This window comes from Dermochelys coriacea, chromosome 1 (genome assembly GCF_009764565.3).
Source record: "Dermochelys coriacea isolate rDerCor1 chromosome 1, rDerCor1.pri.v4, whole genome shotgun sequence".
NCBI lineage: Eukaryota > Metazoa > Chordata > Testudines > Dermochelyidae > Dermochelys > Dermochelys coriacea.
In genome coordinates, this window is record NC_050068.2 from 338,805,495 (window position 1) to 338,829,025 (window position 23,531).

General features: G+C 42.2%; 1 protein-coding gene across 1 annotated transcript; it reads left to right on the top strand.

Annotated features, from left to right (window-relative positions):
• The first annotated feature begins 3,899 nt into the window (after window positions 1-3,899).
• Window positions 3,900-16,733, top strand: UCMA (upper zone of growth plate and cartilage matrix associated). Its single transcript, XM_038417957.2, has 5 exons — window positions 3,900-4,312; window positions 4,843-4,908; window positions 5,030-5,125; window positions 11,023-11,121; window positions 16,209-16,733. The coding sequence occupies exons 1-5, from the start codon at window positions 4,255-4,257 to the stop codon at window positions 16,304-16,306; spliced, it is 417 nt and encodes a 138-aa protein (XP_038273885.1). The 5' UTR covers window positions 3,900-4,254; the 3' UTR covers window positions 16,307-16,733.
• Window positions 16,734-23,531: the final 6,798 nt, after the last annotated feature.

A 23,531-nucleotide genomic window follows, 5' to 3' on the forward strand; every position in this document is an offset into this window, starting at 1 on the left:
TAAATAGGGAAGTGCATGAATAGGTTTCCTATTCCCTCTCCTCTCTCTTTGAGTACATGGGCCCCCCACTCCGTGGGCTTGTCACAGATGAAGAGGAAACCTTTGTGGGAGGGTCCTGTTAAAATATTAGTAACACATCACTGACCGGTTTCAGAGTAGCAGCCGGGTTAGTCTGTATCCGCAAAAAGAAAAGGAGGACTTGCGGCAAATTAGAGACTAACACATTTATTTGAGCATATGTAGTGCAAGTAGAGTAGGGGTGTTGGGGGATGAGAGCTGCGGAAGCGTTGTTCTAAGTCAGCCGTAAAAATGTTGGCATACTGTGGGGCCATGCGGGTACCCATCGCAGCGCCGCTGATTTGAAGGTCTAGATTGTCCCCAAATGTGACATAGTTATGGGTGAGGACAAAGTCACAAAGTTCAGCCACCAGGTTAGCCGGGACCATGCGTGGTTGTTTCAGGGGCTCATCTTGCACCCTGCCCTGTGGCAGCAGAGGATGCCCAGACAGAGGAAATGGTGTGGCTCTGCTGTGAAAAGTGCAGGAAGTTTTTTGGGAATCACAACGAGAACACTCCTCCATTCCCCCTTGGGACCTTACATGGTGAGGCAGGGGTTACATGGATTTGCTAGTCCTCCCTCCCTCAGGGTTGGGGTGGGGGTGGGAGCGGCCCATAAAGGTCAGTAGAAGCTAATCAAGCCAGACCATATGTGAAGGGAGTGAACTATCCCTTTAAGGGACAGGCTAGAGCATGCAGCTGGAACAGCCTGGGGCATAATCAAGGAAGCCTTTGGGTGGATGGGCTATTTAAACAGGAACAGGAAGCTGAGTAAGGAAGAAGCCTGTGGAGCTATTTTCTCTCTCAGGCTTTAGAGGTGAGATCTACAGAAGTATTTAGGAGCCTAAACCCCGGACTTAGGGTTAAGTGCTGAAGTCCCACTTCTGGTTCTACTGTGATCCACAAGACTCCCACTGAACCCCTACTGATCAGCTCATCCCCACTCCCTGCTTGGGTGCCAGGGTCCCCAGAAGCCAAGCTGGGTGGGGAGTGGAAGCCACCTCCTCCCCAGCCAGGCTCTTTCAGACCCTGACTGTGCTGGAAGAGTGCTCCCAGCAGGGTAGCCAGCAGCTCAGGGGCCCATTGACAGTTCTGCCCTGGGCCCCAGAATTGCTGTTGGCTGGCCAGCTCTAACCACTGGGCTAAAAGTTTAAGGAGAATGGCCCCACCATCACCTCCCCCTCCTCTGTGTGGAGCGAGGCAGGTGCCTAACTCGTTTCCACAAGGAACCCTTTCGGCGCCAAAGCATTGTCTGTTGGTGAATGGGCAGCAGAGATAAGGGTCTACTGTCGAGAGAGGGGTGGGGCTTAGTACAGAACCCTCCAGTCAGCACCTCCCATTGCTCCCCGCTTTGCAAGCTGGCTGTTGTGGAGACCATTCTCCTGCACCATTCTCTCCCCATTCACTGTATAAGGAGCCAAGGTGTGTAACTTGGCCTGGTTGATTACAGGGTTGTGCCTGGATTTTTAAGGTGCCTAACAGTTAGGTGGCGTCACATTCAGCACGTTGTAATGCATAAATCCCTTCATGGATCCCTCCACAAGAGACTAGCCTAAACTGACTCAGCCTTGGTGTTGTAGTCTTTAAATTCGTGAGCACTAAATCAGGCTCCTGATGAAAGGTTTATTGTAATTTCCCCTGCTCTGAAGCTTTATGAAACAGGGATGTGCTATTTTATTAGTATATGTTGGCTTCTCCTTGCCCCGGGCTGTTATAGCAAACATATTGCTGCCCCACTCAGGCAGATCCTATCTGCAGCACCACACTGGGTTCCCAAGTGGGTTCATGGGGACAGCCCACACCTTTACACAATAGCACAGGATTCTTTTCCCATGCACATCTGCCTGGGAACCAGCCTTGTCTGGCTAATTTTATGTTCATTAGTATCACTTCTCCTTTTATGAAATAATAAGTTTAATCAAATCTCATGCTTTGGAGTGGGAGGATAGAATTTCCAAACTTTGCACGCCTCCATTGTCAGCTCTTTTAATCTTCTTCAGGTATTGGCCACTACTGGAATCGGGATGCTGGGCTCTGTGTGATCCAACGTGGTAAATCCTGCTGTGTGTTATTGATTTTCCACCAGCACGTCCCGATGGAATAATTCTATATGATTAATTGTTTAGGTGGCTAATAAGCACATCATTTTAACTGAGGAAACACAAAACTGATATTTGTCTTTTATTTTTTTTATGGTGGGTAATTCATCATTAATAAAAGCAGACAGGATCAAGGATCCAGACAGGTCTGGTGACTTAACCATTTCACATACTGTATATAAGTGTGACACCCAACTTGTGCCAAAATGTCAAGGCCTGCAGGGAATTCCGAATACAAACCACGCATTCACTGAATTCTCAGGCTACGAAGCCAAGTGCAGAGCTCTAGCATTCACATTATTTATTTTTAAACCCTCATGTATATTCCTTTACCTGGCTACTGCCAACACAACTTTTCTGACCCTTGGAATGTTCAGTACAGCATGTGAATCATCACTGAAAGAGAGAGATCACCCCCTTTTCTATGTAAAACACCCCTTTCCCTTCACTCGGATTGTTTCTATGCTCCCTTCTGATATAGCGGGCAACATGAACTGAGGCAACCAACTAAATTTCTATCTTTCTTGACTTTAAATCATGTTGCAGTTTTCCCCTCTACCTTCCTAGAATTAATTTTCTTGAATTTACAATTTCCATCTAATACACACACATTTATATACTGATATGGCAGAAAGTATAGATATTTGTTACTAGAGGGCTCTTTCATCTAGCAGACAAAGTATGACAAGATCCAATGTCTGGAAGCCGAAGCTAGACAAATTCAACCTGGAAATAAGGTGTACATACGTAAAAGTGAGGGTACTTACCCGGTGGAATAAGCCAACAAGCGATGTGATAGATTCTCCACCGCTTGAAGTCTGTAAGTCAAGACTGGATGTCTTCTTAAGAGCTACGCTGAAGCTCAGCCTAAAGTTGTTGGACTTGATGCAGAAATCACTGGGTGACATTCTATGGCTTGTGCTATGCAAGAGGTGATTGTAATGGTTCCTCCTGGCCTTAAAATCTTAGTCTTATTTCCAGTATGTCATTTTCTGAAAGCCATTTCCACAGATGAGTGTCCTGCAATATGATAATATAAGAAGCTTAAAAGTAGCCCTAGGCAATATTCAGATTCTTTTGGAGTTCTTCAAGAAGTCTGGCAATTCCATCCAAACATCAACCTAGCTGTTACACTAAAACTTTGGTTATCTGAGCCACAATTGTCCAAAAATTCCTCTTATTTAAAATGAGGTCATGTCTCTCGACCTGCATCACGCCCATTAGGTAGCCAAACTCCTCCCAACCTTATCCAAATTATTTTTATATTCCACATGCTGTTAAGATAAACAAGGTTTGGCTGTCTGTTGCTACATGTTCCCAGCTCTGGGCACATACTTAATGGCTTTCCAGAAGATCAGAGGGATACAATTCCAGACACTATGTAACATACACCAGTTTTAAGGCCCCTTTATGCTGCGAGCACTATGTGAAGGGGCCTTAGTGCAACTGAGAATTCAGGCCCTAATGTTTATGCCCCCAGTGACACCTGTGCAGTCATATTGCCTTCATTGGCACTTGCACAGTGTAAATGAATGAACATAGTAAACCATTCTGCTAGTAATGCACTAGCAGCAATAGAATCAGGCTCCTGTCTTAGCTGTGCTGACTCTGGAGGGCTAATGGAAGTTAAAGCACTAAAAACTTATAGTCACTAAACTCACTAGATTTGACTCTGATACAGGCAGAGAGCAGATCTGCCGAGTACAAAGGGTTGGGTTTTTTTCAGAGTTTAATTGCACTTTAAACTATATACAATAGATGACCAAAAATAATATGCTGTATAATCTTTTGCTTGTAATAGTCATCTCCCAGCCAGGCCATCCCACCTGCCTGTCAGTTTGTAACGCTGACCTCCATCAAAATGCTGATGACCACAGGATATGTCTTATGTAGATGTTTTCAAGTTGCCTGAAACCTCCTTTGATCTGGCAATGAGCAGCCAACTGAAGTGTGACCCAGTGCCCCTCCTCTTTCCCACAGTGACATCCCAGCTCCCTGCTTCCTTTCCCAGCTAAAAGGAGGAATTTGCAAGCAGATCTCAAGAAACTTCTTGTGATATTCACTATTTTTCTGAGGAGTCAACTGGAGCGCAACAAAGATGAACTGGAAAGAAATCCTTTTTCTCTCTTGCCTTGCAACTTTTGTGCTCTTGGTTGGTATGTATGATCCAGAGTAATAATAGTGCTAGCAAGAAGCGTAGAATTTCAGCAAGGAATGATAGAAATCAGAACTTGTGTCGTTGTGGTAACATAAGAACACTGTCATTTACCACATTGCTAGTCAAATGAGCATGAGGGAGTATGTGAGAATCTAATCTAATCCACTGTAATCTATTACAATCTCTAAAGGATTTAGGCATCAAGTTATACTAGGAATACACAGACAATTTTTTAAATATAATGGGATAAACTGGACTAAAAGTCCTTATAAGCCTTGTTAATTGCTATTTTTAAGACTTTCTACAAAAATAAAAACCGGGAACACAAAAATATATATCTACAGAGCTGCTGATTGTACTGTTGCTCTTGCTGTGTAAAAGTGAATTTCCCAGGCAGGTTGTTATTGGACTGCAGGATTTTTAGGGTTTTAGCAGGTAGCAGCTTTCAACATCTGCTTGAGGTTTTTCCTGTGGGATGCTGCATTTCTTCACTGAATTCAATACTATGTTTGTGCTGTTATCATCCAGTTCTTGAGGAAAGCGACAGTGCTGCTGTGGGCACCAGGAAGGCAGCTGGGGAAGAGGACAAGGAAAGTAAGTGGAGCTAAAAATTTTAGGGGGGAGAGGAGAAAAGTTGCTCCTATGGCTTTTAAATGTACATTGATGCCCCTATTTACTATCCATGGCTGATCAAGTCCTCTCTCTTTGCTTTCAGGTGTGAAAAAGAAGATTTTTATACAAGAATCAGATGCCTCTAACTTCTTCAAAAAGCGTGGCAAGCGAGCCATCAAATCCAGAGATGAGCTCAATGGTGAGGCTGTTCAGGAGTGTTTATGGAAAGCTGTATTTTCTTTGCTCCTCTTTCATCTCCTGCTTCACTTGAGACAGTCCTAAGTTGCCTGCCACTCTCTACAAGGATTTATTCACCGATCAAAGTTGTTGTTGTGTTTTTTGGATTAGAACAGGTTTCTTCTCAATTATCTAAATTTTAAATTACGGACTGTACCTCAAATAGCAATGGGGGGGCAGCCAGAGAGATTAGTGTGTGAGGGAGACGGGGAGGAAATGTAATTTTTATGAATTGAATAAAAATAATATGGGAGAAGGACAAAAAATTGAACTTTATAGGCTTCCACTTTGGAAGATTTAGGGCATACCGAATCATTTCTGAGTGGGTGTAAGGAATCAGCCATTACTGAATTCTCCAAAATGAGGTTTGTTCTTTGGCATCTTTTTAAATGAGACAAGAGGTAACTTTGGAAAATGAAATATTTTTCATCTGCAAAATCTCTTGAAGTTGGCTAATAGATCTGAAGTGGATGCCAATTCCTTGGTTTTCAAAAGGGCTGAGACATCTAGCAGGGCAGACGGAGCTCAGCAGGCTGCTGTAGGAGGTGCAGGACAGTACGGTGAAGTGAATATAGGGGCTTATTTAGTTCCTCTCCTCAGCTGCTTTCACACCGTCATCTTATGAAAGCTGGTAAATAACAAGCAGGTTTCAAGCCCGGTGCTGAATGAATGTTTTCAGCTCTTCTTGGAAAACATTTTCAAATGTAGCATTAAGAAATATGCACCTGGCTTCCACAACACCGTTTTATTTCCACATGGGATGGAAAACATAACTGAATTCACATGGCTTGTTTGCTGAAGCACTGAAGAGGATAACAGTGAAATGATCTGTCCTCTGGTTCAATAAAACTTCAGCTAGGTTATTGGGAGAGATGTTAACTTTTCAGTAATAATCTGAAAATTAGCTCAGTTAAAGTGCAAGGGAGGGCTGATTTAACTGGTAACGCTTTAAAATACAGGGCACAAATATCATGTAATTACTATATAATAGTATGTTAACTGTTGACTATTTAATTATATTGTAATTACCAGGTAGTGTCCATGTAATTGGGTAATAAACATATAAGAGGAGGAGGATTACCATTACAGGTAAGTTACAACAGGGTCTATAAAAACAATACTTGCAGTGAGGTAACCGATAATGTGATATTTTAATGGGTTATATAAAGTAAGCACGATCAACCTTCTGCCATTCGATTGCTGATCTCAGTTACTTGATGGGCTATCGTCCAGAAGCAATATATCATATAGCCTATTTCCCCAGACATTTAATAAAGCCTTTGGGTCAGAATGTATTCTCATTTGCATCAGGGTAAACCCACTGAAGTCACTATTCCAATACACAATTCCACTGAAGTGAACAGGTTTACCCTGCTGTGACTCGGAGCAAAATCTGGCCCAGTGGTTTTATTAAATATGCACAGGCATGCAGATTATATCGTCATTACTTGTGGATGATGTTCCACCAAATAACTGAGCAGCGGGATTGTCCCATGATCAGCCTCCTGATGTTCAAACTGGGATCAGGCTGAGATACAGAGCTTCGTAGTGGTCAGGTCTGATCTGTAGAACTCCCTCTCTAACAAAGTCTAGCCAGAGTCCACAGAGTCATTGCACATCCTTTCTGTTTAATCCAGTTTAACCAAGAACCCCCATTTCCGTGCATCCTTCCATGCATTAGTGATCTAGTGATGGGGAGCTTTAGCTGGGACACCCGGCCCAGATTATGATTTTACTGTTGATGACCTCCCCTCTCACCATGTGAGAACACGTGCTTGGCAATAAGTGCTTAATAAATAAAACAGTTTCATGATATTTGTATCCTGTAACACAAAGGGCTAACTGTCAATTACTTCCTTTACTAGTAAGCGATATAGAAGTGTCTCTGAACCATGGCAGAAAAATAGGTTAGTCACCCTCCATCAAACAAGTACTGGTTTATTATATAAAGGGTTGCATCCAGATAGAGATACAGCCATGCTTTGGCTGATGGGAACCAGAACAATTTCCTCGCAATCAAGATAGTTTGGATGTACCCATTCTTGTCAAACACTAGCATCAGATGGCACAGTTGGCTACATTACCAGCCTTTTATCAATGCACAATTCCGATCACATCCTTATGTTATGGGTTAAGAGGAGCCTGGTGCTTTCTGTTCTAATCCCCTGGGAATATTTAGCATGAACAGAAAATTATACCTTGGAGATGTCCAGATGTCCTGGATCTGACTGGCAATTCGCATGGCACATCAGAATTGAGGCACATTCGGGAAGCTTATGGTACATCTTCCCTCTTCTGTAGCCTGATGTTTTAGAAAGAGGCACTGGTCCATATTTTTCTTTCAGTTACTCTGAGTGGTGTTACACTGGATTTATGCTGCTGTAGGTGAAAGAGAAATTTGACCCATCAAGTTTTTTTCCTATCACTCATCATAAAAAAAAAAAATGCAAGGAGCCTGTACCTCTCCAGCATTGTCCTGAAATAAGGATATTTCTAGTTGCCCAAACCCAACCTGAAACTCAACTGAAGACTCTGCTAAACTTCCAGTCTAATCAGATCACATCTGAACCGAGTCTGAGTAGCAACATAGATGATCATATGCTAAATATAAGGGCAGTTCTCCCCTTCACCCAACCAGCAAAGACCTGTACCCCAGCATTGGTACAGATTCAAAGTGATGCCAATGAGAAGGAGAATGTAAAATATTGTTTATTCTAGGCTGTGCTCAGAAACATGAGATCTTAAGTAGTTGGCAGACCGGAGCAGACCACAGGTCCATCTGTCTCCAACAGTGGCTGATATTACTGGATGTTTCAGAGGAAGATGCAACACCTTCCGAATATAACTAATTTTGCAGTGCTCTACCTTGGGGTCAATACCGCATCCAGAACTATGATAGATCTTGGAACAGAAGATTAACTCAAGAATACTTGTTCCCATCCATTTTCCTCAGCCATTCTCATCTCCTTCCTACAGTTCTTTAATCAGTGGTTATGTTACCTTCTTCTTTCAAGCCAATATATTTATATTCCACTTTCTCAAAGCTGTTCTTACATTCATCTCTTTTCCAATGTCACAAAGCAGGTTTCTCAACTTTCAGGTGTTCAGCTGCTTTTAAAAATACACATGGGAATTGATGTAATACCTATTATCAATATCTATACTTTAAACAAACCCAAAGAAAACGAGCTAATTGTGTTTTCTTTCATTGGCGCTAAGTCTAGCACTATACAGAAATTAGCTCTGCTCTGTTACGTGAACTCCTCTTGCTTATTATATCTGAAGGAAAAGCATTAATTTTCTACCTCCTCAAGTTTGCTGCCTCGATTAAATCCCTGCACTTCTACCCCTCACTTCTTTCTACTCATCTGAAATTCACTTTGCTCTGCCTCTGAAGCACTGGATTGGAATATTGTTCTTTCATGTTCTTTTTGCATTGGCTAAGGAGACCAGTTGGACCTTCTCTATTTTGAATACCTATAGTCTTTCGACTAATGACATGTAGGGCCATCAATACAAACAATTCATTTATTTATAGGATTAGTTTTAATTATCAGTATTTAACATTTACATTGCCCCCAAGATGGAGCCCCATTGTGCTAGTGTAACCCACACACCTTCTGGGTGTGGTGTTCTGTCCCATCTAGTGGCACCAAGACTAATTAAAGAGAGAGATAAAATGAGTCTGCATTACATCCTGAGCTAACAGGCAGTTGGTTTTTAGCTCATGCGATAGAGGCTCATGCACTAAGCTCCAGAGGTCCCTGGTTCGATCCCGCCCGCCGACAACTGTTGGCATTACATTAGGAACCATACAAGCATATGGCAAAGGCATTCTATAAAGTGGCCACAGCTCTTGCTTTCCATTGTCATTTTCAAGTCTTCCTTCCAAGAATGCCTCCTGGATAATAATGGCTCACGGCTATCTTTGGAATGGGCAGGATTAGCAAACTCTGTTGTCGTTCAAATGGGCTCCTTTTGCTTCCACCCTCAGTTATCCTGTAACATTCTTCAGTTCAGTTCCCAGTCCCATGTGTACAATGAGATTTATTCAATTGTCTGAGAGCCTTTTCTTTGGTTGATAATAGGGTGGGCAGGACAGGCTTGGTTCTTGAGAGTTCAACCTTTCTTGTTGCAAGTGTGGGTTGCTACCTCTGTGGCAAAGGACGAGTACAGGGGAAATGAGTGGTCTGTGGTGGGAACTTTTATCTTGTTGCTTATTGCCTGAAAAAACACTTGAACTCTATGGGAATTGATTCAATAAACTAGCTGGTAAAAATTCTCCTGGGTCCCTAAAACAAAGTTACTGTATCTAGATCTGTCCATCCACTGAGCAAGACCATAATTTCTAAAGCCATATTTTAAGAATGGCTGTAAATAGAAACTGGCTATTTACTTTGCATTTTCATGCAAGCCAACAGGTAAAAACAGAGAGAGAAAGAGTGATGTAATAAATAGAGGGAAAGAAAGTGATGTAAGAAATATGTATAAGCAAATGGACAGATGAAGCATAAGCATCTTGAGGATATGCACAACAATTGCATCTCTTACCAAAATACCTTAGCAAAAATCTTATCAAATTCCAACTAAAATTCACTTTCCAGAAAAGTTCATCTTCTGGCAGAAACCTACACCTTCTAAGATTGGACCCTAAATTATCACCAGGCAAGATGCAAATGACCAAACCAGGGCTAGATGATGTCATCTTCCTAGCTGTTTTAATGAGATTTCAACCCAAAATGGCAGAAATCTCACAAAATTAGTTTTCCCTGTTCACTTTCTGCCATCTTGGGCAGAAATAGTATGACTGAAGAAAGTCACACAAGATTTCCACCGTCTGGGGCTGTATCCAAACCAGGGCCAGATCCTTGGTTCAAGATCCAAAAGGTAGAGACAGAGGAGTATTAGGTCATCTTGTTGCCACTCCAGTCTTGGGGACAGCCAAGGTCTGGTTTGGCCCCCACTGCAATTTAGAGAGACTTGAAGGCTACTCTAAATTATGCTGGCTGTTTATAGCCCCCAGGGAGCTATTCTGTCGCCCAGGATTGCTAGAGCACAAGGGACTTTTGCCATGCCAGCTCCTGCCTCAGCATGCCCCAGAGAAGAGGAGATGACTATGCCATGAGAGCCTGCTATGCCATCTTTGCCACCCTGGAATTTCCCTGTGGAAGGGCAATTCTCCAGCCAGCTTTTTGACCCTGCTTTGTCCCACTTTGGAACAGCTGAAAGGGCACAGAGCAGGGTCAAAGATTGGGAACACAATCCCAAAGCCATGAGGCCAGGTTCAGAACCAAGGATTTGATTCCAATCCACATCCTGAAATTAAAGGTTGACTGTATCAATTTGGGCTCCTCTCTATTTGAATACACAGTGAACTTTTCAGCAAACATGGTATGCATTCTGACATTGTAATAACACCCCAAAACCAGCCAATGTCATAAGGTTTCATTTTCATTGGGAACTTTTCATTAAGAAGTTTTAGCTAGTAGGCATTTATCACAGGGTTTTAAATCATTGGACAAATATGGTAACTGTAATCCACCAAACTAAATTAGAACAACCTGTGTTTTTCCTATGGAATTTAAAAGGCATAACACGGGAGCTAGCAATTTCTCTACCAGCATCATTGCATGTATTGTTTCATTGTGCTGCACAATGGGATGATGAAATACAGATTGTCTAGTTCTTAGAAAGCCTGCTGTAAAGAAGGACTTTAGCAACTAAACCTCTAGTGAAAGCCCAGGATACAGGTGCTGCTGTACAAGGCTAATCAGATTCATTGGATTTTGAGGACAAAAGTTATCCTCTGGCTTCTTAAGATTTTTTTTGCTGCTAATACAATAAACATCTCTTACGCAGCGGAGACCCGGCAGATGCTGATTGCTGATGAGCAAAGGAGGGAGTACTTTGAAGAGCAAAGGAACAAGTTTGAGAATTTTGTCAAAGAAGAACATAAAGGTAAGAACAGCAAAACAACAAAAATTGAAACTTTAGATGCAGGCTGGTAGGATATTATTATTATTATTTATTATTATTAGTGTTATTTAACATTGATATGGTAGCAGCACCTAAAGGCCACAATGTGGTTGGGCCCTGTTGGCTAGGTTGTACAAAAATATAATAAATGACAACCCCTGTTCCAAAGAACTTACAATTAAACTCTTTGCTCAAGAGAGCAACTCTTGCCAAATTCTACAGGAGTTTCACATCGTTCATTCCCACAGGCTCAATATTCGGTCATATACCATATGATTTATATCCCCACCTACCGGTGATGCTCTAATTCTAGATAGGACTATATAATGGGATTGCAGGTTTGCATTTCCTAGGGGGGATTCTATGGAGTCTCTTCACTGTCCCTGCCTGGAGGACACTGCCACTGTGAAAGCCTATTCCATGAGGTTTTATTTATTGCCTTAAACTGAAAAGGGGATGCTGGAATGAGGCTTCTGTTTATTGGGATGGGATTTTAGGAGTGTAGAATGTCTCTTGGATTGCATGTCCTTACTACTTCCACACATTCTAGCCAGCAGAGAGCTCTGATAAAGTCACTGCTAACCACGATGAACAGCAACTCCTCCATGCCACACACTGTACCTGGAGGCCATCATTCCACATCCCACATATATGAAATCCCACTGGTTTCAGTTGGACTTTGCATCCTGCATGGTAACATTTCCGTCTGAGGAATGTGCATGATGGTAGCACCCTGTGTTTAGCAATAGAATCACTATACAAAACCCCAGGAGGTTGAAGAGTGGGTAGTTTTAAATGCTAGCTGCATGCAGTGTCATGTAACAAGGTGAGAAGCAGCTTTAACTAGCAGTTTCCCTGCATTTATCAGTTAAAGATTAGCACATGGATAAACCGATACACAGTGGGGTAAGTGTTTTGATGAAGGTCAAACAGCAGAACTGGGAATAGAACCCAGGTCATCGGACTCCCAGTCTGATGCTCTAAAAATTGGACCAAAAGCCCAGAACATGAGCCAATGACTTGCTGTGTGACAATGAGGAGTGACTTGCCTAGTTTACCCATCTGTAAAGTTAGGCTACATCAGAGAGGAACTGTGGGGCCTGATTAATTAATGCTAGTAAAACACTTTCGGATCCCTGAATGAACAATGTTAGAGAAAGGCAAAGTAGCATATCATAGAAATGTAGGTCTGGAAGGGACCTCAATAGGCCATCAAGTCCAGCCCCTCATGCTTACCAAGTAAACCTAGACCATCCCTGACAGATGTTTGTCAATCTGTCCTTAAAACCCTCCGGTGATGGGGATTCCACAACCTCCCTTGGAAGCCTATTCCAGAGTTTAATTACCCTTAGAGTTAGAAAGTTTTTCCTAATATCTAACATCATCTCCCTGGCTGAAGATTAAGCCCATTTCTTCTGTTCTACCTTCAGTGGACATTGAGAACAATTGATCACTGTCTCCTTTATAACACCCCTTCACATATTTGGTGACTGTTATCAGGTCCCCCATCAGTCTTTTTTCCTAAAGCCAAAATAAGCCTTTTTTTTCCCATCTTTCCTTTTAGTCAGATTTTCTAAACCTTGGATCATTTTTGTTGTGTTCCTCTGGACTTTCTCCAATTTGATCTCATCTTTCCTAGAGTGTGGCTCCTAGAACTGGACACAAACTCCAGCTGAAGCTGCCCTCGTGCCGAATGGAGCATTACCTCCCATGTCTTACATACAACACTACTGTTAATACACCCCAGTATGATATTAGTCTCTTTCGCAACAGCAACATATTGTTGATTCACATTCAATTTGGGATCCATTGTAACGTCTAGATCCTCTTCAGCAATGCTACTGCCTAGCTAGTTAGTTCCTATTTTGTGCATTTCATTTTTCTTCCCAAATGTAGTACTTTGCACTTATCTTTATTGAATTTCATCTTATTGATTTCAGACCAATTTTCCAATGTATCCAGATCATTTTGAATTCGAATCTTCTCTTCCAAAGTGCTTGCAGCTCCTCCTAGCTTGGTGTCATCTGCATATATTCTAAGCATACGCTCCAATCCATTATTCAAGTCACTAATGAAAATATTTTTGCTTCTTAGCCATTGAATTGATATAAGTGGAAAGATGTCCTGTTTCTTTGTACATCTATACAACAAAAGTAAGAGAATCTAGAGGGATTTCTTGAAGAGAACAAAGAGGGCAAAATTACTTTTAAATAGACTTTTTAGACTAGTTGTATGCAACTAAATAGTTCCTCCAAATTTCTGGAAATATACATCTAAATAAAACGTGAAGAGTTTTCATTCTCTTTGGTTGTCTTTCTTCCAGCAATGGCAGCATTTCTTTCTACGTGTATTTTTTTCCCTGCACTTGATACTTTTCTCACTTTGCCCATAACAAACTTTAGACGCAAGGCCTCATTGACAGGACATGAATGGGGGACATTAACAGTGCAGTTATTCAGTTAGTAAACCCATGGCTCTTGTGTGATGCACTCCCATTACTATGAGATGGGGATGGCCGTATGACAACAGTCTTTCAGATGCTCCTCCATACTTTTTCTGTATGGTGGAGACTATACTTGCAAGTAAGAAAGCATTCCATAACAGACCTTCCCAAAAGAAATGACCAAGTGGCCATACAGACATTTCAGCTAGTTCCCTCCAGAGAATGAGTAGTGAAAACCATTTGTGGGATGACTGTTCAGTGAAGTGGTTAAAGGTAAAGACAGCAATGGAAGGGACTGGTTTTCACTTGGCATAATAAAGACATCCATGGAGGCGTTTCTGAAACCTCACATCGAGGTGGCTAACCAAGCCAAATTCTCAGCAGCTCTGCCATACATCCTTTTAAAAGAGGAAAATGATTCTAATGGTAAGAACTCACCCAAAAGCATTAGTTATTTTTATTCCCACATCTTTATTGTATTTTTGATTTTATGTTAGAACTGTCATGGAGACACATGTACAGAATATGAGAGTCTATTGTTTTGAGAAGATTGTCAAAATAGTCTGACTTTCCAGATAAAATAAATAATACCCACCTCTTATATAGAACTTTTCATCAGTAGATCTCAAAGGACTTTACAGAGACAGTCGCTATCATTATCCCCATTTTACAGATGGGGAAATGACTTGCCCAAGGCCACCCAGCAGGCCAGTAGCACAGCTAGGAATAGACCCCAGGTCTCCCAAGTCCCAGTCCAGTCCTCTATCTACACTGTTTTAAAATGGTGCTTTGGAGAATGTCTATATTTGTGCCTTTGAGAAAAGAAGAGACTCGGGGCTTGTCTCCACTTACAGTGGATCGACGCTGTGGCAACTGATCCACCAGGGGTCGACTTAGCAGGTCTAGTTAAGACTTGCTAAATTGATCACCGATTGCTCTCCCATCGACTCCGGTACTCCACCAAAATGAAAAGCATAAGGTAAGTCAACGGAAGAGTTTCTCCTGTCGACCCAGCCTGGCATAGACATTGCAATAAGTTGACCTAAGGTACGTCGACTCCAGCTATGTTATTCACGTAGCTGGAGTTGCATAACATAGGTCGACTTACCCCCATAGTGTAGACCTGCCCTTAGGAAATTAAATGTAGGCTTAAGAGGCCTAAAAACCTGATTATTTTTTATCTTTTACCTGCTAGCCCTGGCACTGGACACACTGTGCTGCTGTGGGCCTGTGCCATACTATTAAAATTAACCTTAGAACACTAGCATTGTCCAACCAAATAAGTGCTTAGGAGAGTGTGGATATTAAGATGCACCTATCCAAAGTTTATGTAAGGTCCAGAGTTTACACTTGTTAATGGGTGATCAGGACACACCTGTTGCATTCAGTTGCACAGCAGGTGCAGGCTAACTTGAGCTTGAGCATTCTTTACCCATCGGACAGTTAATCTGGACTTCACGCAGCCGTGTGATCCAGACATACGGGGGACATACCTAGAACACTCAAAGCCAGTTGACAAATGTGAGGGACACCATTGTATGACATTCAGAGTAACTTACTTCATCTAAAGCCCAACACTCAAAGCATCACCAAGGTGATGCATCCTCTTGTGCTACCAAATATGCCAGTGAGGACCCATTCCAGTGACTTCAGTAGCATATAAATGGATGGCACCAGGGCCTATGGCAGACCAGCAGCTGATGGGTTAATGAATAATTCAATAATGATTTGAAGAACCATACATCGAAATAAATAAATTGTAAGACAACCTTTTGCCACTTCCCCAAGATCACTACTAGTGAACATTAAAATCCTCCCATTAATTGTGTGTTTGCAAGGATATCACGAAGATACGGTAGTGATGGGGCAGGTAGATACCTAGATAGATCAATCTGAAATAGATCCCGTATATGTTGGAGGTAGGAGGAGGGTTATGTTGTGCAAAATATTCACAACAAAACCCGGAGGCCCATGTAATGTACCTCTTTTTTGTTACAGTCTAGAAACTCAGCATGTTGAAAGGTTTGCTAATGTTCATGAACACTAAACTTTTGAGCAAACCCAGACCCTGTTTCAGGAAAACTGAGCAGGCTTGGGGTTTGCAAGGAAATCCTGCAAAAATCTCTCTCTAGGTTCCTATATTGGCACCCACCACCAAACTATGTGAGTGCCACATTTCACGGACATATCATGAAAATAGGTGCAAGTTGGTGCTTTTGACCAAGATTTGCATTGACATTTGGTTTTTTGTTTTTTGTTTTTTTAACTCCAACTGAAAGTTGGGGATGAGGAAAGCTCACAAATCAGAGGTGGACCTGAGTCACAAAACGAGGATTCAGTTCTGAACAGTGCAAGTGACAGTTGTCCTTATAAAGGGCCAAACGCCTACATTCAAACCCTCAGTCTTTGGGGAAGTACGCTCGGCCTAACCTCCTCCACAACCTCCCTTTATATGTTACACACAACTTGACAGACAGGGATGCACAGCTGGAGATTTGAGAGCCAACTGTCCTTGCCACCATTTCAATGCTGCTAGTACATTTGGCATTAGATTAGTTGGCTGTCCAAAAATGAATTGCAGTTCACATTGTCTCTTGTTGTTTCTACTCCCCATCCCCATCTACAGAACAACAGGAGAGAAGCCGGGAACAGATCGAACAATGGCGTCAATATCACTATGACGGTCTCTACCCATCTTACATGTACAACCGTCACCACATCTAGATGTAAGAAGTGTGAACTAAAAAAAAGTTAAATATTTGCTGACTAAGCCGTTCACAGGACAACGAAGAAGCAACCACATTTCCAAAGTCTTGGCCATGTCATGGATCCCACTGTGGAATCTACTCCACCCAGTCCTCCTCCTATATTATTTGCATTGACTCTGTTTTAATGGATAGAGCTTCTCATAGGGTGTTGCTTTGCTTTGTATTTTGAGGTGCTTGTATGTGTGACAAAATCTGGATTTAAAACACAAAAGTGGAACAACGCAGACAGAATTAGGTCCTTGAGACGTGTATAAATCAGGATAGTTTAGGCTGTTTAGAATTTGTCCCATGTAAACAGATAAGAATTTTTTTTTTAAATCACTGTATCTTGGGAATCACTGAAAAGAAAGGTTTCAGAGTAGCAACCGTGTTAATCTGTATTCGCAAAAAGAAAAGGAGTACTTGTGGCAGCTTAGAGACTAACAAATTTATTAGAGCATAAGCTTTTTCCACCAAATGCATCCGATGAAGTGAGCTGTAGCTCACGAAAGCTTATGCTCTAATAAATTTGTTAGTCTCTAAGGTGCCACAAGTACTCCTTTTCTTTTTACTGAAAGAAAATCTATGTTTGCTGTAATCAGAGGGTCTCTGTAATATTTTACTTTAAGTTAAAAAAAGGAACTGTATTAACATTCTAATAGTTGTTTAATTAAACAGTAGTATTAGCTTCTGCAATATCACTCAATATTACTCCTCCTTACTAATCTTATAAATAATGGAAATTCTATGTTTGAAAAAATATAACTTCCTTTTTAACTATCATCAGTCCCTTCAAGATGCATAAGCAGCTAGTCATGTAAGTTATACGAAGGAAAAATAATAAGAAAGTTTGAAACTTCCCTTAGACTTGTATTTACACAGTAGAAATCATGCAACAAACCTCAATGCCAACTCTGCCCACATATCTACACCAGCACAGGGCCTAACCAGATCAGCCACACCATCAGCGGTTCATTCACCTGCATGTCCACCAATGTAATATACGCCATCATGTGCCAGCAGTGCCCCTCTGCTATGTACATTGGCCAAACTGGATAGTCCCTACGTAAAAGGATAAATGGACACAAATAAAATATTAGGAATGGCAATATACAAAAACCTGTAGGAGAACACTTCAATCTCTCTGGACACACACAATAGCAGATTGAAAGGTAGCCATCCTGCAGCAAACAAAACTTCAGGACCAGACTTCAAAGAGAAGCTGCTGAGCTTCAGTTCATTTCCAAATTTGATACCATCAGCTCAGGATTAAACAAAGACTGTGAATGGCTCGCCAACTACAAAAGCAGTTTCTCCTCCCTTGGTGTTCACACCTCACCTGCTGGAAGAGGGCCTCATCCTCCCTGATTGAACTAACTTCATTATCCCTAGCCTGATTCTTGCTTGCATATTTATACGGCCTCTAGAAATTTCCACTACATGCATCCGCTGAAGTGGGTATTCACCCATGAAAGCTTATGCTCCAATACGTCTGTTAGTCTATAAGGTGCCACAGGACTCTTCGCTGCTTTTACAGATCCAGTTTAACACAGTTACCCTTCTGATACAGTAGAAATTATTCCTCTACATTATTCTTTTTATAGCCAGCCATTAAATAACTATCTTCACTTTCTATAATGGCTGTTTATCAATAAACATAGCTCCATAGAATCATAGACTATTAGGGTTGGAAGAGACCTCAAGAGGTCATCTAGTCCAATCCCCCACTCAAAGCAGGACCAACAACAACTAAATCATCCCAGCCAAGGCTTTGTCAAGCCAGGCCTTAAAAACCTCTAAGGATGGAGATTCCACCTCCTCCCTAGGTAACCCATTCCAGTGCTTCACCACCCTCCTAGTGAAATGGTGCTCCACCATCATTCTAGTACAAAGTAGGATCACTCTAGGGATCTTCCATCTGGAGGCTAGGTCCATCAATGCTATTAGCCAGGATGGGCAGGGATGGTGTCTCTAGCCTCTGTTTGCCAGAAGCTGGGAACATAGGTACTGGACCTAGTGGTGCTGGGGGTGCTGCCACACACTCTGGCTTGAAGTGGTTTTCATCATATACAGGGTTTACAGTTTGGTTAAATGGCTCTCAGCATCCCCACTATAAAAATTGTTCCAGCACCCCTGGCTGGGAATACACAACAGGGGATGGATCGCTTGATGATTAAATTCCCTCTGAAACCTGGCATTGGGCACTGTCAGAAGACAGGATACTGGTGAGATGGACCTTTAGTCTGACCCAGTATGGCCGTTCTTCTGTTCTTATCTGTATACTAGCAGCTCTGTTAACTGAGGCAAAATTAATCAGAGCCTGTGGCAGTTCCTCCTGGGAAGGAGGTGTGGAGAAATAACTTCTCTCATGGGGAAACCTTCTCAAAACAGGTTTCAGAGTAGCAGCCGTGTTAGTCTGTATTCGCAAAAAGAAAAGGAGTACTTGTGGCACCTTAGAGACTAACAAATTTATTAGAGCATAAGCTTTCCGATGAAGTGAGCTGTAGCTCACGAAGCTTATGCTCTAATAAATTTGTTAGTCTCTAAGGTGCCACAAGTACTCCTTTCTTCTCAAAACAGCAACTCTTATAGGAATGAAGGCAGAAGAACACAGGGAACACATGGAAAGATGCCCCAGCACAATATCTTTGTGGGGAACCAAGGATGGGGGGGAGGGGACACATTTTTAAAATGTAATATGTCACAACGGGGAGGATCAAACACTTGCCTATGTTACTAGCTTGCACATCAAACCACAGCACACTGGATGCTTTGGCTAACTGTCCTGCTATTAACTAAATGAGGGGAATCCCTGCAGAAATGCTAGTGCTAAGAGCTAGTTAGTTTCTTTTCAAATGCACTTAACCAGGAAAGGCATCTGGAGCTCTCTACTCAGAGATCTGTAAAAACCTTGGCTGTACCGCCTGCCAATGTAGGGCAAATATGATGAGTCAGGATCACTTGCAGGGATCAGTTTCCTTCCATTGAGACCGATCAGTGGGGCCTATTAGAAGGAGTAGGCTACGGAGTGTGGATTCATCCACTGGGAACTGGAATGGGACCGTTAATTCATGTTAGATCAATTATCACGTGATTACAACATGAACATGAAATGAAAAAAGGTTGACAAAACTCAGGCACAGCTTTCACAATGCAAAATTTCCTAGGATAGAATGGCTTGTCCATCCTATGAAGGCAGGAGGCAGAGTTGTATCTGCTGCTATTACAGCACCCCTGCATGCTGAGCCTGTAGTCGAACCGCTCCTTGGCGCTGTTGAGGTGACTGGTATACGGCTTCATAGGAGACTAAGGGGGGGCAGGATCCCCCAGGATCTCTACTGGCATTTCAGCATTGCCAATGGTAATCCACCGGTTGGAAAAGAAGGTCCCTGCTTGTAGCTTTCTGGAACAGTCCTGTGTTCTTAAAGAGCTACGCGTCATGTACCTTCCCTGACCAGCCAACACTGACATCCGTGAAGCATCCCCGGTGATCCATCAGTGCTTGCATAACCACTCCGCTCACTCATTTGAGGACTGTAAGGCTTCTGTGAGAAGCTATTAGTGTTACTCATGCAAGTTAGGGCACCTGCCTTTACCCAGTTCCCTGGGCTCAAGGCATAACACAGTTAATTTAGGCACCTCCTTACCCCATACCTAGGGCTCACGGCACAACCCTCTGTCGGGCTTACGGGACATTTTAGCAGTGAAAGAGCCTTACACAGTAATATCCTGAACCTTTATTTATTAATAGTTACCAAAACAGAATGCACATGCTAAGCATACAATGCTCACCACTCCCAATAAGACAGACAAACTTTTCTTGGTGGCTAGTCAGGATCAAGTCATCTGGGGACTCCAGCTTTGCACGATATAGTTGGCAGGGTGTTGCGATCTAGCAGCTCTGATATCGGGCTGTGTCCTGGAATGGTTCCAAAGAACTTCCTTTTGGCCCCCCCAAACCATGCATATAATAGAAGTAGGGATCATAAAGGCAAAACAATAAAGAAGTAGAGATTCACAACCACAACTGTCGATAAGTGATTCCTGCCAGACAGAATGCTAGCAATGTTTTCTTTAAACATCTTAGATCTCTTTCTTTATCTGGTGATGGTGGGTACTGTTAGGACAGGATTGCTTCCTGAACAGCCCGATATTACATTGTTTTAATGGAATTTAGATGGCATGTGAGGATGGGACTTTCTGCTTCTTAGCTCATGGCTGCTGCTGTCCTAATGTGGCTGCAGAAAAAGGCCTCAGACCTTACACTGGTTTTGTTAATTAATTTATTTAATTAAGAGAAGTACATTACCTAGGGCTTTGACCAATCTAGTTTCAAACAATAAGACTCCATTACTTCGTTTGGGAGACTATTCATAATCTTACACATCTCACTGCCAGGATTTTTTTGTTTGGTTTTTTTGGTGCTGTTTTTTTACATTTTCTGCATCTTAATTTCATCCCCATGACCTGAATTTATAGCCCTGTGTTTTACCTTAACTATTGTATTGTCCCTACTACCTTCAATACTCACAAGGCAAAATTCTGCTCTCAGTGTTAACCCAGAATCATGCCTTTGAATTAATGAGCAGAATTCAGGTCTATATACTTCCAGAGATGTTGTCACTTGGCATGTGTCTGTGTTCTCTCCGTATGCTGTCCCAGCCCTGCGTAGATAGTTGGTTCAGCAGACCTCACTGGTACTATCCTGAAAGACCACAGGCCTTGGTTTGGTGATGAAGGTGCTCGGCCAGGTTTATTATCGGCGAAACCACGGTACTAGCACCCTGGCTCCATGGTGACAGGTACACTAACACACGTATGCCCATCCCAATGGACTCAGCTCAATCAGCAGCAGGCCTTTCTGCCGGACAAAGGTGCTCCTCTGATGATTTCTCTTTAGACATTGCTACAAACCAGTTACGTACTACACTCCTGACGTGATTAGTTACCAACCCTTGTACCTGCTCATTCTAACAAAACATCCCCATCCATCATTCTATCTTCCCATCTTTGTCTTCCTCAGGGTTGGTGTGATCCTGTACCATCTCCCAGGAATGAGTTGACATGAATATCCTGTACCTAGGAATGCTTGTGTTTTAGCAATGCTCACTTGGCCTTTGGTTCCAGCCTCAGGCCTTGCACCAGGCCGTGTGATCCAGGCTCTCTCCTTCTGCCACGGGGGGGGGGGTGTTATATAGGTAGAAAAATTCATAAGCATCCATTGTCTGGATAGAAAAAGAAAAGGAGTACTTGTGGCACCTTAGAGACTAACAGAATGTATTTGAGCATAAGCTTTCATGAGCTACAGCTCACTTTGAAAGCTTATGCTCAAATAAATTTGTTAGTTTGTAAGATGCCACAAGTACTCCTTTTCTTTTTTGCGAATACAGACTAACACGGCTGCTACTCTGAAAATTGTCTGGATAATAATAATTAATATCTAGATATGAAAATTAGCTGGAGGAAACCTTCCTTTCTACCCTTAAAGTCATGTAATGCCCACATGAGAAACAAAGCAACTTCAAGCTATGGTGCAGTCATCTCTAGTTTATGACACGACCATACTGAAATTATTATTTGTTTAAACAATTGTGGGGATTTTTAAATTTATTTCAGCCATTATCATGAAATAACATTCTGGATGGAATGAACAATGTTTTTGCTTGTCTAGTCCCATTCCTATTTGCATTAATGAGAGATTGAAGGATACGGTGTCAGATATAGGCAGGAGCTGGGCAGTTGGTGTTACTAGAGATGGCTGTACATAGTGAACTGTAAGCTAGTAGACAAGGTGGAAGCAGACAGTGGGTCAAGAATGTGTAGGTGCTTCCTGGATTTTCCATAAAACTTGTTTTTGTTGTGCATTGCCAGTAAAATCTTGTGTGCAGTTCTTCACATGGAGCTCCTAACAGTTAGCACTGAGGTAGGGACGTAAGACATCATAAGCATCACAGGGTATAGACAAGTGACTGTGGCATTATTCCACCGTGTCCATTAACAGGCCACCATAGTAAGGGTAGGGCATTACACACTGCTTCACCGATCCAGGATTCCTAATGGATCAAGCCTGGATTCTGAAGGGAAAGGGGAGTAACATCTGGAAGCCTGAGGGACCAAACACAACCAATTTTCCTCTCCAAATGAGTTGATGAACTCTTCCCTGTGATGCAGATGCTGATAATCTATAGAGAGACGCTGACCCCATCTATCTTATTGACTGAGATGTGGTGACAATTGTAGCCAACTAGTTCATTGTGTCATTCAATTATGTTATCTATTGTCATGGCAAACTCATTTGTTATTTCCTGTATAATCAAAGTGTGATGCATAGATTTAAGTTGTAGATATAGGGAGAGATGTAAGTAGCATAGCATTACAGGCATATAAAATTGACACGTATTTAGGAGTGATTAGCGTGTATTAGGTATAGAAGTAAGGCAAGGCAGTAATGCAAGGCCTATAGGCAAAGGCCTGTAAGAGTTCAGCTTAGCCAAACTAGGCCTCAGGTTTACGGAGGCTTACATAGGTATAACCCACGAATGACCCTATACCAGTAAGGTTACAAGATTACGGTAAAAAGTGCCAATAGGGGTGTTTCAGAAGAAAATGTGTCATCATGGACTCATCTAGACAGCAATGTACTGGTCCAGTGAGCACGACACCTGATTGTAACAGTATGGAAAGTTCTGCTCTGACCACAGGTTACCATGGGCACATGTTTACATAAATGTTAATGACATGCTAATAAAAATAAAGGGAATGAAAAGAACAACCTATGAATGGCAAGACACCCCAAAATGTATGGGGTGTGGAAACACAGACAAGGAAAAGTAGGTTAGAACCCTCATGCGTATCCACAAGGTGTTAGGAGTGGACATAATAACAGGATGAAAGGGTTCCTTGGTATGGCTCGAGTGCGAAGCTCCTGAAGGAAGACCTCACTGGAAAGATCCAGCAGGACCCACTCCTTTATCGATGACCACCTGTTGAGAGACTCTACAACATCTTTGGATGGGTGAGTTTGAAAACAGCAGCAGTTCTGGGAAGGCCTCTCAGGGTTTGTATACTTACGTGTTATTGCAACCTTAATCATCTACTTAGTAAAATGTATAATGCAGAGCAGATTTCTTACTTGTGACTATGCATGTGGTCTCTTTGTGTGTTCCTACAGCCTCCATATCTAAGGCTAATTTTTACCTTGT

Bases quoted from the DNA above. Each gene is read 5' to 3' on its own strand.
- UCMA (XM_038417957.2), top strand. From the start codon at position 4,255: ATGAACTGGAAAGAAATCCTTTTTCTCTCTTGCCTTGCAACTTTTGTG. The intron at 4,909-5,029 runs GTAAGTGGAGCT...CTTTGCTTTCAG, and splicing joins TGGGGAAGAGGACAAGGAAA to GTGTGAAAAAGAAGATTTTT. The intron at 11,122-16,208 runs GTAAGAACAGCA...CCCCATCTACAG, and splicing joins TGTCAAAGAAGAACATAAAG to AACAACAGGAGAGAAGCCGG.